Source organism: Stegodyphus dumicola, chromosome 2 (assembly GCF_044657685.1).
Source record: "Stegodyphus dumicola isolate Sdum_Otavi_A_Nest chromosome 2, ASM4465768v1".
Lineage (NCBI taxonomy): Eukaryota > Metazoa > Arthropoda > Arachnida > Araneae > Eresidae > Stegodyphus > Stegodyphus dumicola.
The window spans coordinates 90315515-90334316 of NC_140769.1; the positions used below are offsets into that span (position 1 = coordinate 90315515).

The 18802-nt window shown below is 30.2% G+C and overlaps 2 protein-coding genes across 6 annotated transcripts in view; one reads left to right on the forward strand and one right to left on the reverse strand.

The window, feature by feature from the left end:
• Nucleotides 1-16358, forward strand: part of LOC118201713 (transducin beta-like protein 3) — a 175512-nt gene extending 159154 nt beyond the window's left edge. For all 3 annotated transcript variants that reach the window (XM_085810869.1, XM_085810870.1, XM_085810871.1), the window contains 6 exons: nt 1244-1302; nt 4326-4429; nt 4519-4590; nt 7766-7924; nt 9770-9851; nt 16142-16358. In XM_085810869.1, coding sequence (XP_085666995.1) covers nt 1244-1302; nt 4326-4429; nt 4519-4590; nt 7766-7924; nt 9770-9851; nt 16142-16274 — 609 coding nt within the window. In that variant the 3' untranslated portion in view covers nt 16275-16358. The remainder of the gene's footprint in view (nt 1-1243; nt 1303-4325; nt 4430-4518; nt 4591-7765; nt 7925-9769; nt 9852-16141) is intronic.
• Nucleotides 14773-18802, reverse strand: part of Ucp4A (Uncoupling protein 4A) — a 54798-nt gene continuing 50768 nt past the window's right edge. For all 3 annotated transcript variants that reach the window (XR_015039490.1, XM_085810873.1, XM_085810872.1), the window contains exons 9-10: nt 16805-16907; nt 14773-14974 (exon numbers count right to left, since the gene is read on the reverse strand). Coding sequence is in view for 2 of the 3 variants with exons in the window: in XM_085810873.1 (XP_085666999.1) it covers nt 14903-14974; nt 16805-16907 (175 nt within the window). In the remaining variant the exon portion in view is untranslated. The remainder of the gene's footprint in view (nt 14975-16804; nt 16908-18802) is intronic.

Sequence of the window (18802 nt, forward strand, 5' to 3'; positions counted from 1 at the left end):
GTAACTAAAAGAGTCATTTTTCTCATAACATTAGCATTTGCAGAAAGTAAAACAGTGACATGTTCTGTACTTTGCTTAGCCATTAATTCTGAAACCAATATGAAACTCAAATTACTTATTGTGAAAAATTACGCTATTAATTTCAAAGCCTTCAAGAGTGTGATGCATCTTCAATATTAATATTTGCGGAACAAAATTTTGCAAACCAGTTTTGTCATTACATCTTTTCCATGTACACTGCGGGGATAAAAAAGGAGGACAGTTCTATATCTCCTGTTCTACCGGGTGGATTGATGAAATCCAACGTCCCTTTTTCATGTCTTGAAAGTGCAACTTAGGATATGTGTTAGATTTATATATAGCATTCTTTTAATACAGGTATTTTGACACAAAATCGGACTTTTTCTGAAATGATATACCAATTTTTTCCCATATTTCGATTCTACAACTCAAATTATGCCAAATTGCCAAGTTTTGTAAAACTTGCGCGAGTATTTTTTTAAAAACTACTCTCAAAATTTTAGCTCCTCAATGCTAATTGAATTTGATATATATCTATTATATCTTTGATATATATCTATTACACTGTTGAAAGCTGGGATTTGTGTAGGCATAAATTTATGAAACAATGCCAATAAAACCTTCTAAAGGAGTTTAATTAATGAATGGCTCATATTAGTTAACTAAAGCTTAAAATTTTATTAATTGTTATAAATAGGTTTAATTTTATACTCATTTTCAGTTGCTTAATTTCCTTCTTACATTTTAAGCAAAAATATTCCTATTCTATTTTATTACAAAAGCAAAAATATTCCTCATTCCTGTTTGTGCTCACAAACCATTACACAAATATGCATTTAGAATTTTTAAAGACTAAAACACACATGTCTGCGATATTACTGTCATTTTGCAGGAACTTTTTTTTTTTTTTTTTTTTTTTTACCATGAAATTTTCAATGATGATGTTTTGAAGTCCAAAGTTTTTTAACCCCTTATTTTTGATGATGACGTTTTGTACCACAGTGTTTTAGAACTGCAGTGTTTTCTCCTTGCTTTCTTTTCTACCATGATGTTTTGTTTGATGACGTTTTCTTTATGATGTTTTTGTCTGTAATCAGTTTTTTTACTACATGTTACTTTGTTTAAATTGATTACAGTTATCTTCAAGTTTTGTAATTTTATTAACTGCTTAAAAAATTAATAGAAAAAATGAATAACTATCACATTTTTTTCTCCTCCATAGGATGTTACTGGTGCTGTAAAAGAGAAAAGCATAGCAGAAAAAGAACAGTTTATTTTGCAGTAAGTTTCTGATTACTTATCTTTTTCCAAACTCATACTTAAAAAACTGCTATACCTATTAAGACATGCATGTAAGTAGCTCATCATTGTACCTATTTAAAAGATTATTTTAAAATAATGTAGATTTAAATGCTTTGCAAAAAATTAGTATGAAGATATAAGGAGAACACAGCAGCTAAATGATTGATGTTATTGTTGATGCAAGAAATATCATCATGAATTTTAAAAGTTACATGAAAATAAAATTATTTCTAAAAAATTCTGGAATCAGAAAATTTTTAAGCTATTTCTTTGTTAATTAGTACTGAACTCAAAACTTTTCTAAAGCGCAAAATTTATTTAGGATAAAAAGATGCTATGTGATGGAAAGAAATCAAACATTGAAATCAGAAGACTGGAAATTAATTTGATGTTATAGTTATTGCACTATAAACATATTATATATTGTACTATTGTGTGGAGGGAAGAATTTTCAAGAACTAGCAGTACCGATTCTCTTGGGTTGATTTATGACAATATAATGTATGAATTTAATTTTTACCATAATAAAATCAAATCTAGTAAAAACAAAGATCAATAAAACAGTTCAACCAAAATTTCTTAACTTTCTTCTCTTTCAATTTCTTAACTTCTACCATTTTATACTAAAGCAAATAATTCTTGAAAAATCAGTTTACATTTCAAAAAATTGTATAAACTTAAGAATAAAGTTTGGTTTGGTTTATTTGATTATGGGAAAGCATGTAAGGGCTCTCTCCTATAAAATTATACATAATATTTTGCTTCTTTGGAATATATTTCACTAAGAAACTAATAAACGTACATTTATCAGTTCTTAAGAGTGAAATATATCTAATACTTGCTTTGAAAAATTTGATAAGTTAATGTAATTTGTTGTGACCTTATTTACCAAGGAAAGATGAAACTTTTATGTTATTAAATTAATGTAAAATAAAAATATTATTGCAGCATATATCATATTATATATTTGAATTCTGATTTAGAGCATTTTCATAGTTTCATTTATTTTAGTATTGTATTCAGTGAAATTACTGTATTAAGTCATGCACATAATTACTTCACAGTTTGGTGTTTTTAAAGGAACATTTAAAAGTAATAACAAGCCTAAATGTTTAAATGAAGAGATGCAGTTAAATGAAGTTAAGAGTTAAATGAAGGGAAATGCAGCAATTAGATCCTTACTTCAGAAAATAATACCATTAATTCTGAAACCAGTATGAAACTCAAATTACTTATTGTGAAAAATTACGCTATTAATTTCAAAGCCTTCAAGAGTGTGATGCATCTTCAATATTAATATTTCCGGAACAAAATTTTGCAAACCAGTTTTGTCATTACATCTTTTCCATGTACACTGCGGGGAAAAAAAAGGAGGACAGTTCTATATCTCCTGTTCTACCGGGCGGATTGATGAAATCCAACGTCCCTTTTTCATGTCTTGAAAGTGCAACTTAGGATATGTGTTAGATTTATATATAGCATTGTTTTAATACAGGTATTTTGACACAAAATCGGACTTTTTCTGAAATGATATACCAATTTTTTTCCATATTTCGATTCTACAACTCAAATTATGCCAAATTGCCAAGTTTTGTAAAACTTGCACGAGTACTTTTTTAAAAATTACTCTCAAAATTTTAGCTCCTCAATGCTAATTGAATTTGATATATATCTATTATATCTTTGATATATATCTATTATATCTCCTTTTTTAATAAACGTATTTGATTCTTGCTTTCATATTTCAAAATTTAGGTTCATTCCAAATACAATTCACCAATTTTTCATGATTTAAAAAAAATTAAAAAATTTTTTGAAAAACATTTTGTATTATAACCTATAAAAGTTTTGCCATCATCTTAAAGTAGATGTATTTTTAAGCATACCTGCAAAAAAACTAGAGTTTTTTATTCAAAATTTTGTACAATATATGTGAATTTATATTTTGGTGCGTTTTGAAATTTTGCTTATCTATTATAAGCAATTATATAATGAAAATGTAGTTTACGCACTTTGTTAAAATTATTTGAAAGTATGAATGATAACTTTTTTGCGATCATTGACAATGAAAAAAAAGGAAAGGAAACTAGGATACTATAAATTAACAAGTTCGCCGGCACAAACTGGGGGGGGGGGGAAATCGCCAATATAAATTTTTAAATTTCTCTATAAATTTTTCACCAAAAATGACAAAATTTAATATTTAGCCATAATTTGAGTCATAGAATGGAAATATGGGAAAAGATTGGTATGGTATTTGATAAAAAGTTTGATTTTGTGTCAAAATATCTGTGCTAGAACAAAGCTATGTATAAATCTTATAAATGCCCTAAGTCACACTTTCGAGACATTGAAAACACAATTTGAATTTTGTCAATCAGCCGAGTAGAACTGGAGATACAGAACTGTTCTCCCCCTTTTTTTGTGCAGTATTTTACATTACACAATTTTTTTTTTTTTTAATGCTTGAACTCTATGCTTATCTTTTCAGTAATAAAATAGCAAAGTATGCTGAAAAATGCTGCTTTTGATTATCCATATTTGAAGGTACAGCCAACACCAAATGCACAGAATCTAGCGAATTTTTTTAAAAATAAGCCTTGAAATGTCAGCTGTCAAAATATACAATAACAATACAGTTTAGGATGAAGTTAGCTGGTTTTAAAAAAATAGAACCAACCTCTGGTGGTAAAAAGCATTATTTTCCAGACAACCCAATGTATGAGTTTTGTCTTTTGTTGAGGTGATCCACTTAGAAAGCATGATTATCTATGTTTATTACTATTATTATTTAATTATATTCTTACAACTCATGCCTACCATGAAAATTTTCTGCATAATTATTTTGCATCCAAATGTGCATTTTAATGATGTGTTAAAATGTTTTTTATATTCATTTTTAAATTTAAGCTCATATATGGATTTTAAAATCAGCTATCATTATTCTTGTTCAAGTAAATTTGTATTTATTGTTATTAATTCTTTGTCCATGCTCTTTTTAGAGAACAACAGCTTTCTAATTTAATTCTTGAAGAAAAATGGGTCAAAGCTCTAGGTTTGGCAATAAGTTTAAATAAACCATATCAAACCTATAATATAATACAAGGTATGTAACTTCTGGCCCTCCCTTTTTGTTTCTTAGATAATTTATGCATTTAATTTTTTTATACTCAATATTTGGTATTTTCACTGTAGAAATACTTCATCATGATAAAGGAGAAGAAACATTTGAAGGGGTCTTTTCAAGCATGAGACAAGATCAAAAAGGTAGAGGAAACTGTAGTAAATAATTATTTAATAAAATATATTTTTATGGAGTCATAACTAATGCAGTGAAAATCTATAATCTAGAACATTATAGTCTTGCATGTTTAATGCATTATGCACCAATCATGAAAGATTTCCATGAGAATTTGTGCTTCTATATCTTTTTATAGTATATATTTTTAATTTAAATAGAAAGGACAAACCTGTTCATGATATGTTAGCTTCATTCACAGACAATATGATATTATAACAATCTAATTTATTAATTAGCTGATTCTAGTCAGAAGAAAGTTTGCATGGAGGTAGATTGGTAATGGTTTGGGCTGTAATATCTGGACTTTCTGGGACCACTGATTTTTATTTATTTATTTATTTATTTTTATGGATACTCATTGCTATTAACATATTTTAGAAAACCCTATGCATCCACTGGTTCAAATACTTAATCCTAAAAAGGGATGCAGTGCATCAGGATGACAAATGACAGTTCACATCATAGAACTGGTGATAAGAGATGAAGAATTTGAATATCTTGCATGGCTTTCACTATCTTCAGTGATCTACTCTAGAAAGAAATAGCAAGGGGAAAAAACTCAATTTTTAGTATCATGAATTGAATTAACTACAGTTTTGCAAAGAATGGCTAAAATACCCTTAACAATTGTGCAAGACTTACATATGTTATTTTCAAGAACTGTCCAAGAATAACTGCTATAGTATTGGCTTCCAAATGAGGGCTTACACCACATTAATAAAGTATTATGCTGTGGATGTAGATGTTTTAGTTTCCATGTCCAGTCCCTGTATGTACTAATTATTTATGTAATTGCTTTATATTTTGTAGACTGTTTTGTTTTATGGAAAGGGGGACGTTAGTACAAATTGTTAATATAGATCCAAGGCCAAAAAATTAGCCATTCAGCCCACAAAGTTAATTTTTTTAAGGTATTTAATTTGTGCTCAATTATCACTCTCGGAAGATGTAAAATATTGCTTCATTTATTTGCATTTTTGTATATGCTTATATTGCATTTAATATTTTATTTAGGCTAAACATCTTAATTTAAATAAGTCTACATGGTAAAAGACCCTGATATTAAATGGGATGATGGTGTATGATCAGGAAATTCTTCTTAGTCACATATACACTTCAAATTCTTTTCCATTTGCAAGATCATCTAATGATTACATGTGGGAAACTTCTGAGTACTACATATTGTTGTTTTGACTATTTGTTTTATTATCCACATGGAACCACACTTCATTAATCAAAAGTAAAGTTCAGAATATGAAGATGAGTTGATTCCAGCAAGTTAAAGTTATTTGCATAAATAATGCATATTTTATAAAATACTAATATATTTTGTTTAATATAAGACATCTTGTAAAATAAAATAAATATGTTTTAGTGATTTTGTCATCTTTCATTATTTGAGAAATTTATTTAATTTTTTCCCCTAAATATCAATATTTTGATTTTCTGGAGCATAAAATCATTTTTGTGACTGAGATAATTTATAATAAAGAATGGAATTTAAAAAAGTGAGTTGATACAGTAAAATCCTGACTATTCAACATTCAAGTAACCAGAATATTTTTTAATTTTATAATAATCCCTCCAGGAAAATTTAGCAAATGAAAGATTTCTAATGTCAGTTTAGAGCTTGTAATATTAACACTTATACACTGTCACCAACAGTGTAATTTAGTGCCAGTAATGGATAAGCATGATGTTGTAATACAGTCATAAGAAATTTGTTTTGGTTTAATATAAATCCAATTAATTCTCAATACATCAGTTTACTTTTGGTAAAGATGGATACATGTTCTATTTTACTTAAATTACTTGTTTTACACAGATTAGCTTTATAAGGAATGCTATTCGGAATGGCTTAATTAAAAGGAATGTAACCGAATAGTCATTCCCCCCCCCCAATACATTATACAGTACCGATGTTGGGAGGTTCTCCCCTTTCTCCGCACAATCTCTAATATTGAAGCAGGAGACTTTTTTTTTTTTTCCCTGTCACTGTCCAATTTGGATTGAATAGGACTAAAAGTTTTTGCGGTCTACCCAACCTAAGCGAAGATTGATTATATTCCGGAAATTTAACGCAGTCTGTTGAAAATTAGAATTGGAAACACCCCAGATTAGTAAGTCTCTTTCTTTTCCTTTATTTAGTTCTTTATTCTTCGAATACCGGCAGCTGTTGATTCCAATTGCGTAATATCATAAGAATTACGCCGCACGTATTGCGCAATTACGTTTGCAGTATTTTGCAGAGATAATTAATTTTGATGTTCAGTCTGAGATTTGTTTATGAACACTTAAAAGAGTTTTACTGTGCTTTCTAAGCAGAATATTTCTGAGTTCTGTTGGTCTATTTTTATATGATGCACATATTGAAATGTCAAAATCTCCCCCACTCCTCTTTTTCCAGTTACTATCCAAAATATTCGGCAATTTCCGAGTATGCGGGTTAGTTAAGCTTTTACTGTTAAAGGATGACTGCATGAAGCAATTTTGTTGCATTTTGAAAAAAAATTTAATATTTGGGACTGCATGAAGTGGAGTATTTTCGAACTTACAGGATCTTATCATCAAAGTCACAATATGCAGTTTTGAAAATGGATGAAAGGTGGTGATGTAATGTGAAAAAATGTAAGTTTTTTATATGCTATATCTGTCATTTGCATCTATTTATTATCTAACTAAATAAATGATTCATTCATTTAAACTTCTGCTGGAATACTTGGCGACATCTCTGCAACCTTTCATGCCTGGCAGGATTTCAGAATCGGATCAGATGCTTTACTTTCATGTTTAAGGGTTATAAATTTCAAATGTAAAATAAGCTTTTATATTTGAAATACACTTTTTCCCCAAAAAAATCTTATATAATTTTAAATGTAGGCTTTTGAAATTGAAATTGGTTATAATTAAGATGCCTGTTTTTATAACTTTAGAATGGGAAATTTTTCTCATTGATTTTGCTTTTCTAACGTCAATACCATTTTCTGTACGCTGAAGGATCTGGAATTCAACCTTTCCTGAGCTTTCTGGACAGTTGAGTTTTTACTGTATCTTATTTAGCCTTTATTATGTAATTATTTAAATACCAGTATGGAATAATGTATTAAAATTAAGATATATATTGCATTTTCCTCTTTTCAGAATCACTTCTGAAGTTTGCTGTGGAATGGATTACTAATTCGAAAACATGCTATGCAGCTATATTGATCGTGAACTACTTTAATCACTCATCTGACTTTCAAGAACTTCTGAAAATAACAAATATTGCATCTTATGTTAGAAATACTCTACCATATTTAGGTAAAGAAATTTTTCGTTAAATATAATTTAAAAATAATTTTGTCAATACCAACATTCTCAGGGTTCGTAGCGGTACTTAGAAGTGCTTATAAGTCCTTATATTTGAAAATAAAATATAAAGGCCCTTATAGGTGCTTACTTTTTCTTTAAAGCCCTTATTTTTTGTTTTTTGTTTTTAGTGCTTATTTCTTGCTTTTAGTGCTTTTTTTTAAATGAACTCGCATATTTTCCTCGTACCAAAGCCAAAACTAAATAAACAATTTTTCTTCCTTATATGCAACGTCAGATGATGAATCATACTCCCGGAAATTGCTTTCGCCCTTTCTCTGCATTAACATAACCTATGGTGCGCACGAGAGTACAGACAGGTGCACGTCGTTCTATTGGTCAAAGAATTGCAAAAATGGTAGAAAATTCCGGTACATTCGGTATTCTTTTTCTCCCACCCAAATACTACACACGTTTGAATTTCTATCAAGATTTTAATAATTTGCATTCTCATTCCGCGTGGTCAGTTCATATTCGTGTTTATTATGATCGTTATGCTTATATTATGAGCATATGAATGAATATTTATAATAATATAATTGCAGTAACTGCTGAAGTATAGATAAACTTCCAAAAATGGGTGTGTTTTTACACAGATTAGCTTTATAAGGAATACTATTCGGAATGGCTTAAATAAAATATGTTACCGAATAGTCATTCCCCCCCCCAATACATTATACAGTACCGGTGTTGGGAGGTTCTCCCCTTTCTCCGCAAAATCTCTAATATTGAAACAGGAGACTTTTTTTTTTTTTTTTGGTCACTGTCCAATTTGGATTGAATAGGACTGACTAAAAGTTTTTGCGGTCTACCCAACCTAAGCGAAGATTGATTATATTCCGGAAATTTAACGCAGTCTGTTGAAAATTAGAATCAGAAACACCCCAGATTAGTAAGTCTCTTTCTTTTCCTTTATTTAGTTCTTTATTCTTCGAATACCGGCAGCTGTTGATTCCGATTGCGTAATATCATAAGAATTACGCCGCACGTATTGCGCAATTATGTTTGCGGTATTTTGCAGTGATAATTAATTTTGATGTTCAGTCTGAGTTTATGCACACTTAAAAGAGTTTTACTGTGCTTTCTAAGCAGAATATTTTTCAGTTCTCTTGGTCTATTTTTATATGATGCACATATCGAAATGTCAAAATCATTTATTTAGCCAAGAAGTCTAAAGAACGGCTACAATTTCCCCCGCTCCTCTTTTTCCAGTTACTATCCGGAATATTCAGCAATTTCCAAGTATGCGGTTAGTTAAGCTTTTACTGTTAAAGGATGACTGCATGAAGCAATTTCCCATCTTCTGATTTCAGAAATGTGCCTCTCTTTTACTTAAATTACTTTGCTTGGAATATATGTTAAGGGAAAACTGTTATGCAATGAAAATTTAGAAAATGTTCAAAATTTTGATTTAAGTTAAATTTAAAAAAAAAATTGTATTTATTATTAGATGCCAAACAAATACAATTAATATGGCTTATTATTATTTTTTCTATATTTTGAACTGAAATTTCAATACTCATTCTCTTAATATATATTGCATTGCTCATATTTTAAATTACAAGTCTAATTTTTCTTTTAAGATTATGCAATTGTATATAATGTAATTAGACAGGTGCTTATTTTTTCCTTAAAATGTGCTTGAAAAGTGCTTATAGGTGCTTATTTTTTTAACTAAAATGTGGCTACGAACCCTGATTCTTAATCACGCATACAAAACTGTTCTTTTCAGTAATGATTATACTTGTAAAATATTAAATCATCAAATAATTTTGCATGTTTATTTTTTTATCATAGACAGGCATTATAAAAGACTGAATCGAAGATGTCAAGATATGCAGATCTTAAACTTCTTATGTCAGCAATTTAAATTAAGTGGGTAAGCATGTTTCATGTTTAAAATGTTTGCTTGAAATGCAGTAGTACTGAGTTTTTCTTCTTTATTAAATTTAAAGGTTACATTTCATGAACAGCTTATTCCATTTACTTGGCACTATTTCATTAGGGTTTAGAATTAATATAAACATAATAAATTGCAGTATTATCGATCTGAATTTATTTTCAGTAATTTGACACATGCTGAAATATACTATATGATCAAGAATATCCAGACCGCTGTTATGTTTTGTTTTTCCACTGATAGGGAAAAAATTAAAATAAGTTTGGGCTGCCTTTTGCTGCTATCTCAGCTATAGACTCTGACATAGTTGCGGGAACGGCACAGCATTCTTGCAGAACATTGGCCAGTTCCGTTACCGACTTGGGGTGCTGTAGTCACAGTCAACATCCTAATACATCCTATATGTGTTCTATGGGATTCACATCTAGGCTTTGCACAAGACAATCCAATTCCTAAACCCCATGTCTGCAAACCAGACATGCCATGCAGTATGGACAAGAGCACGATCTTGTTGAAACAGAAATGGACCCTCTCCAAATTGTTGTCATAATGTATGCAGCACAAATTGTCCAAATAATTTTCTGTCTTGAGAGTTCCTTGTATAGGAACCATACAACCCAGGCCAAATCATTTTGCTTCTAACTCCAAAATTTACTTGTGACACAATACATTTAATAAAAAATCTTCACCAAGCAATCTTCTCAACCAAACTCTACAATCAGATTGCCAGATAGTATACCTTGATTCATTGTTCCATAACATATGATGCCATTGCGTAACCCCTTCGCTACGTCATGTTGCTGAACTAAAAACCCTCTGCAGACAGATGTGTCATATATGCATAGCCGCTTGCATTAATCTTCCAGACGGGTGTGGCATATATGCACTCTCAAACATACAGTCTTTTAGAATTTTTTTAAATCAATCACACTTTGTGTCTACAGCAGTTAGTTTATTTGAACATATACATTGTTGACCTTGTATCCGTAAAGCACTTTCGGATTCTGGTGATTCGTTTAGATGTATGAGCAGATGATATAAAGTAAAGAAAACCCAGCTGAGGCACAGTTGCTTTCCTATCATATAAACATTGGAACAGTTTCTGATTCAAAACCTTTTTTGTTGTTGTTTTTTCCTGATGGGGAGATTAGGTTGGTTGGTTTATTAAATTATGGCAAAGCACTCGAGGGCTATCTGCCTTGGAAGATTAGGAATGGAGCTGTGGTTGTAGGAACTCTGGTTTGTATTCCATTTGCATATTCTTTATATAGCAGAAATAAGTTTTTTGCACTGGGTAAGAAATTTAAACTAATAGTGTGATGTTTAAGAGAAAGGCATTTTTAATGGAAGAAGAGTATATTGAAATTATAAAGCCCATGAGTGACTATTTTGACACCGAAAACTGTAGATTTAAGTGAGAATAGCGATTCTGATGTTGAAATTTTCTCGGAAACTGAATTGGATGTTTGCTTTGCTTTCAACTCTCAATCCAGCAGAATAGTGGCTACTCTGTCGTGATAAGTAATACCTGATAAGTAATTGAAGCACTGTGAATTTACGAGAATTGCAAAAGTAAACTTAATTCAAAGTTATGTGAATGAAATTCATTTTCTCCCATTTTTTTCGATATCTAATAAACATAATAGTTAAAGAAACTAATAATTTTTATGAACAAAAGATAAGAGAAAATCCATCTTCATCCAAAATCAACATATTTCTCTAAATGTGCCTAAATTGAGGTTATTCTTAGGATTAATTATTCTACTGAAAAGGAATTAAAAAGTTTGACCTGGAAATGTGTTTCATAACTAATGAAATGATAGCGACTAGATTACCACACACTGTCTCCTTTCTGAATCATTTATGCTGAAATATTTTATAATTTTTTACATATGTTAAATATAGATTTAAGTAAGTTTACATCATTTTATCAAGATGAGTCAAATATTTTATTTTGCATTTAGGTTTTAATTAAAAAATCTTCAGAATCTCTTGATATTCTGTATTTGTGATTATATTACTATAGATACCATAACAGAAAAATCAAAATAATGGATTAATAAAATGTTAAAAGTTAGGCTTAACGACGCAAAATATCCTGTATGGCGAGATCGTACTACTGCAACAACCTACCGCTTCCAAGGTTAGTTGCGCTAAGCGGCATGCCATCGCGTTAGAGAATTAACTGCTGATGCATATATGATACAGTTGTCCTGAAGGGGTTAAAGCTTTAGTGTTGTCAGCGTTTGCATCACTGTAAGTGATGCTTTGCATCTGTAGTAGTAATGTTTGGTTTAAAAGCAGAAGCATTCTGTCCTGAAAACCAATGTTTTGAAGTTCGTTATGAACTGTCATTGTGCTAACATGACATTCAGATGTTTTCCTAAAGACTGAAGAATTTCTTTAAGAAAGAATAAAATTCCTGAAGACTTTTTTTTTTTTTTTTTTTTCTGCTGACATTCCATTTAATTGAATTTCACAACTCTGAAGTCCCTGTCTGAAGAAAACATAGTCTATCAGATCTTACCCTTGATAGAATCAGTATAGTCTATCAGATGTCAGTATAGATATCTGTATAGTCTATCAGAACTGTACCCTCGTGCACAATAATAATAAAGTACAACGGGGCATTCCTAACATTGCAGAAGTTTCCCGAACAGATTTTCCACAGCAGTGCTGACACATCACTTCCCCACATTTAAAATCATCTAGCTTATCTTTTCCTCCCATAGTAAATTTTCTAGCTTTGAAATAATGATTGTAAACTTATAAGGTATTTCTCCCACCTTCTTGGCATGCTTTCATGGTGTAGTGGTTCTGCATGCTGGGCCGGTATTCCAGAGGTATGTGGTTCAATTCTGGCAAAGGCAATTGCTCATTTTTCATCTTGTCTGCTTCCAAAAAATACCTAATGTCTCTACCAACTTGTCTAGGTTCTTTTACACTTTCTGGGAGCTAGAAGTGCTGTCTGGATACTTTTGATAATATAGTGTCCATAGACTCCAACTTCTACATTTCCTCTGTAGTTTTTATGGAAATTCCTTAAAACTACAGATTTTTTTGAAAGAGAGCAAAGGAAATGGTATGCTAAATGTAACCAGCTTATTCCTCTGATGACTAGCAAAATATTCATGACATCATGTATTATGTGTTTTGATGGTCCTGCTGATTTTGAAGAGTAGCCATTCTAGTTTAGCAAATTCTGAGCCTTAACTTTCCAATCAAGCACTTTTGCTGTGAAGGGTTTATTTACCCTGCAGGTCCCATTCTGTGATATTATGTGAGAAAAGAACATGCTTCTTGTGAGCTGTGATTAAATTGGACGTTTTTTAAGTTCTTGAAATATTAAATTCACAAAACAAGACGTTAAAATTATCAAGCCAGAAATTTAAAGACTCTTATTCTACAGAATTTCCATGCATTAAAGAGTCGAGTTTGGAAGTCGTGCACTAACAACAAAGACTTTTCAGTTGCACATAGCATAAAAGATGACTGTAAATGACATGCATTTCCTCAGATAAAAATAAAAGAAATGTTAAAAAATTTGCATTATAAAATAGAAATATCAAACTTCTTCATAACAGACAATGAAATGGAAGTTATAAAAGCCAAATGTTATTTAATTCGATTTTTAGTTTCAGTTCCACACCATTCAAAGTAGCTTTTAAACACAATGTTTCCGATACTACCACAGTAAAAAAATACCTCATTCAAATTTTCTATTACGTCCAAAGGGACTTTTTTTAATATTCTGTGTTACCTTTATTTATTAAACATGATGTTCTTCACACTAATCACCCACAAATTTATTTATCCATTTATTATTTCCACATAGAAATTAGAACCCCCAAACTTTGGATATATATTTTGTTTCAATAATCTATAAATAGATTTACTGCTTGAGCAACAAAATGAAAATTTGTAATTAAATGTGCATGTAATTTACAACAGAAGTATTTTTAATTATTAATTTTATATATTTTGGACTTTAAATGTAATTAAATTAATTATATTTAACAGTTAATTAAAATTAGCAAATTATTAATTTAAAAAATATATCCTAAATCTCCATTTTCAAAGTTGTAAAAATGTCATTTGTACTTTTCACCAAGAAGTTTTACTGTAGATTGAAGTCTGTGTGAAATATGATTAAAACTAACTATAAGCCTACTGAATGTTTCTCAGCTTCCACTAATATTTACATTGTATTTAGGTAAAGTAATTATTTGAATATAGAGGAGCTTCTTATCAGAGAAGTTTTTAATATAAACTAGATTGTATTTTGCATTATTTATAAACCAGGATATATTCTGCCACTGGTAATCCAGCTCAGGATTGCCACCATTATTTCTTGTTCAAACGTTTTAGTCCTTGGCATGTCATTTTAGTGATTTGAAATTAATTCTCATGTATGCTGTCCGAAACTCATGAGGTGGCATTCAGTCTGCAAGGGCTGGAATTTTATGGTTTTAGGAAGTTATGAGCAGAGCTTTAAATTTTATTGTTTTAGGAGGAAATTAGAGGGCCTTTTTTTACAGATGTAAAGGAAAAAAAAAAAAAGAGGCCTCACTGCTAGGATTTTAGTTGCTGTGAAAATATAATTTATATTCTAATATATAAATATAGATTTATTAAAAATAGTAAATCTTATATAAAATGAAAGTACTTTAATATATAGCTGTATATATTATTTAGAATGGGATATTTGAAGGGTGTTGGGGGAATAAAATTCTGATTCATGCTGAATAGGGACAAAGTTAATATTATAGACTAATAGTGATTGTTAACTTTTTATGTTCTATTATTAAGTGTGTTTGTGTTGTCAGGTTAACCTTGCATAGTCTAGATTAAGTCTGTGATCTTGTGAAGTGCTACTCACTAAAACCTCCAGCAATTAATATGTATTTTATACAAAATTTTATTAAAAATATATATAATACAAAATAGAATAGAACTTTACAAAACTACTGATGATCTATCACTGGCACATAATCATATACAGGAATTAATTTATCTAATAATATTAAATTTCAAAATGATGATACACCAAAAAGTCTCCTCAGTTCTTCATAAGTGACCCAAAATGTTATGGACCATGGTGCCTATAGAACAGTTATAATTAATATATTTCTTTAGACATATTTACATAAAATACTAGCAACAAATTAGTTAATCATTAGGAAGCATTTGACTTTGGCAGATTATTTTTCAGTTCCATTCGGCTATTTTTTATATGATGCACATATCGAAATGTCAAAAATATTACTTAGCTGAAAAATCTAAAGAACGGCTACGATCTACCCTTCTTCCTCTTTTACCAAGTACACTCGACTATCCGGAATTTTCAGATATTCGGCAATTTCCGAGTATGCTGGTTAGTTAAGCTTTTACTGTTAAAGGATGACTGCATGAAGCAATTTCCCGTCTTCTGATTTCAAAAAAGTTCCTTTTTTCTTAACTTATTTTTACTTAAATTACTTTGCTTGCAATATCTGTTAAGAGAAAACTTATACAGTGAAAATTTAGAAAATGATATAAGAACATTATTTGCTTGAAGAACTCTATCACAGTTCTTCAAGCAAATAATGCGTGGAGGTCATCGTTCCAAATTGGCTACGCCAGATTTCTTACCTCAAGCATCACAATGAAATTTGCAGGCTTGCTCTGAAACATGCAATTTTATGCTCCTCGCAGCTGTATTTCCAACTGCAGCGCCATTAGTTTGCATACTGCAGCTTTACTTAGCAATTCTTATTTGACAACATTTTAAAATTTGATACAAATTGGCTTTTTTCTGAACGAGTTATAGCTATTTACGTGAATTTTTCCTTAATTTTTGGAAACAGTACAGGTACTTGATGATTTTACAGAATTCATATGAATTACATAAATACATTTAAATTACATAGTACATTTAAAAAAATCTGAATGAATTATTGATGCATGAAAAATGCTTAGATAACAAAGATGAGAAAACGCCACATAGAGGAAAATAGAATAAAATCAAAAAGCAATTAATGTAACAACTAATATAAATAAATATAAAATAGTAAATATAGACCATGTGCATCCACAGACAAATTATATAGATAAGTCTCAAACAACAATAAATATTCCAAACAAATCAAATTTTTGTGAAGTTTATTTTTAGAGTTTACACAATAAACGTACTTTTGAATATCACATTTACTACATGTGGAACTTCAAAGTTATCTTTACTGGAATTATATTTTCTAATAAGTAAAATTTTATAAATCTGATATTTGCAGGTCAAATAGCACTATACTGAAGAAAGGTTCTGAACAGATGACTAGTGCTGAGTCTGGCAATGCAAATAAAAGGCCTTCTGAAGATGATCCCCAAACAGGGAAAAGAATATGCAGTAATCAATTATTAACATGATTTTAAAAAACAAGTACGACTATGTACTGTACATTTTAAAACTGTAAATAATAATTTAATAATTATTTTTATTATTAAGCAGTCTTTGTTTAGCATATATTTTTCAAAGAAAAATACTGACACTTTTATTTTCACTATTCAAAAGCATCCCTTTAGTTGTTAAAAACGAAAAGTTTTACATTAACGAAACGTTAAAAACGAAAAGTTTTACATTATTTAACGAAAGTTTTACATTATTATTGCCTAGCATAAATTTACGATAGTTCTAAATATGACCTAAACATTGCAGTCTACTGGAACATATCTTGAGTTTTCAGAGTGCTAGACATGGCCCACAGTGATATAAAAGTGTATTTTAAAAACAGGGGAAACTCCATGTTTTTATGAGACAGCATGAGAAGCGTGCACTTGTCCTTTCATAAAGAAATGGAAAATAAAATTGTTCATTTTTTTAATGACAGTCTTCATGTATGCTTGTGTAAAATATAAATAAATAGTAAAAATATTTTATGATTAACTGCTATACTTACCATTCTAGTCCATATTGGCACAAACCCTTTGTATAAAGCCATAAATCCTTCTTCATGTACTGTCTTTAAAAGGCAATCAATAGAAGATTTGTAAAATAAACCCCTAAAATAAAATGTTTATCATTAAAGTTTCATTTTATGAGAATGGATGATGAAAAGGTTTATGAAAGGGAATATTTATAATTGAAAAAAAAAATCAGTAATAATCTGAGATTGCTGAGGGGGGGATTATGTAAAGAATGTCCATGTTTGTCAATAACAGCTGCTATACACTGGCATACTTGCCAACCTATGACACTCAAAAATCAGGAGATTTTTTTAAGAAATCAGGAGATTTTTCACAATGTTAAAAAGACTTTTTAAATGATAAAAATATGGTTTTTAATAATGAATTAACTTTAAATAGTAATAATTCTTAAATGCAAGCAACACAAAAATACCTTACGCATAAAAAAAACATTTTTATTACCTGCATCCTTTAAGGGGAGGAAAAAAAAAAAAAGGAGGGAATTTTAGTTTAGTTCACTGATTAGTTTAGTTCACCTAATTTTGTTCACTGCAATTGCCACGTAGGCCCGCTAAGAAAAGTTTTTCTAATGTGTCATCACTAATATTAGATCTAAATCTAGTCCTCGTTTACGCAACAACACTGAAAATCCTCTCACACTCTGCACTACTATGGGGAACTGTCAAGATGGCCAACACAATTCTAGACAGTTGACTATATTTTAAAATTCCATCAGCACCTTTCAGTTTTCCAATTAAACTCCACTGGGTGTCAATCCTAGCTGATTTTATAACTTCATTCAAGTTTTCTAATTGTAAACTGCTGTTATGCAACTGTTGGAACTGTTTCCATTTTTCCTTCCTTTTAGAACTCCTTTCAAGATAATAATAAATATCAACAATGTGTTCATCCACATTTATTGGTAAAGAAGCTGCCCCTTTTTCAGCTGCTAAATTTAAGAGGTGACAGGTGCACCTCATAATCTGCAAATCTGAATTTTCCTTTCTTAAGATAATTGCAACACCAGTCTTAAAGCCTACCAATACTGGTGCATTATCGGCACCAAGTGCTAAGCAATTATCCAGAGGGCCTGCATTTTCTTTTAAAGTTTAATAATTAACTGTAGTAGTGTTACGAATTTGCTATTTAAAAAGCCAATGTTAGTTCAATTATAAATTAAATGGTTTTATTTCTCGCGCAGTGCAGCGCGTGACGAATATTAAAAGAAAGCTAAGCCGGAAAAATTAAAAATACAAGAGTGCGTGCGTTAAATAAATAAATATCTCTTTTTGATTTCGAGAAAGTACTGGAAAATTCTAGCGCGTGATTTTAAAATCTTATAAAAGGAGGAAAACATCTCAGTTCGTAGTAGTTGCTTGCTTAGTTTGTTGTTGTTTAGAAAACTGCTCTTGTTGATTGTAGCGAATTCGCGGATTAGTGTTCTTTAGCTGTTTTGAATTATGTTCTATTGGATATTTGAGTAGTTAAAAGATAACTACTGTGAGATATTGTAATACTGCATGATAATTTGAGAAAATTTAAGCATTTTTGTTGTGATAATAATAAATTTTTGTTCATTTTTCATCGGACTTGTGCATTCATTTCATAACGAACCCGTACGCACGCAACAATTTTTGGTGTCAGAAGTGGGATTTGAATGCCAATAACAAGAGGGATGGAAGAACAATTGAGACAGCTCATTACTGCTTTTGCTGCTTTCCAAGAAAAGATGGAAGCTGGCCAAACATCTTTTAAAGAAGAAATTAAAGAGAAAATGGATGCTGGTCAAAGGTCCGTTAAAGAAGAAATGAAATTGGGCCAGAAATCCCTCAAAGGAGAAATGAAATTGGGCCAGGAATCCGTTAAGGAAGAGATGAAATCTCTTAAAAATGAGATGAAAGCAGGTCAGGACAAAATGAAAAGAGAAATTACCTGCGTAATAGAAAATAAATTTGAGGCTATGGAAGGCAGAATAGACGCGGTTGAAACTA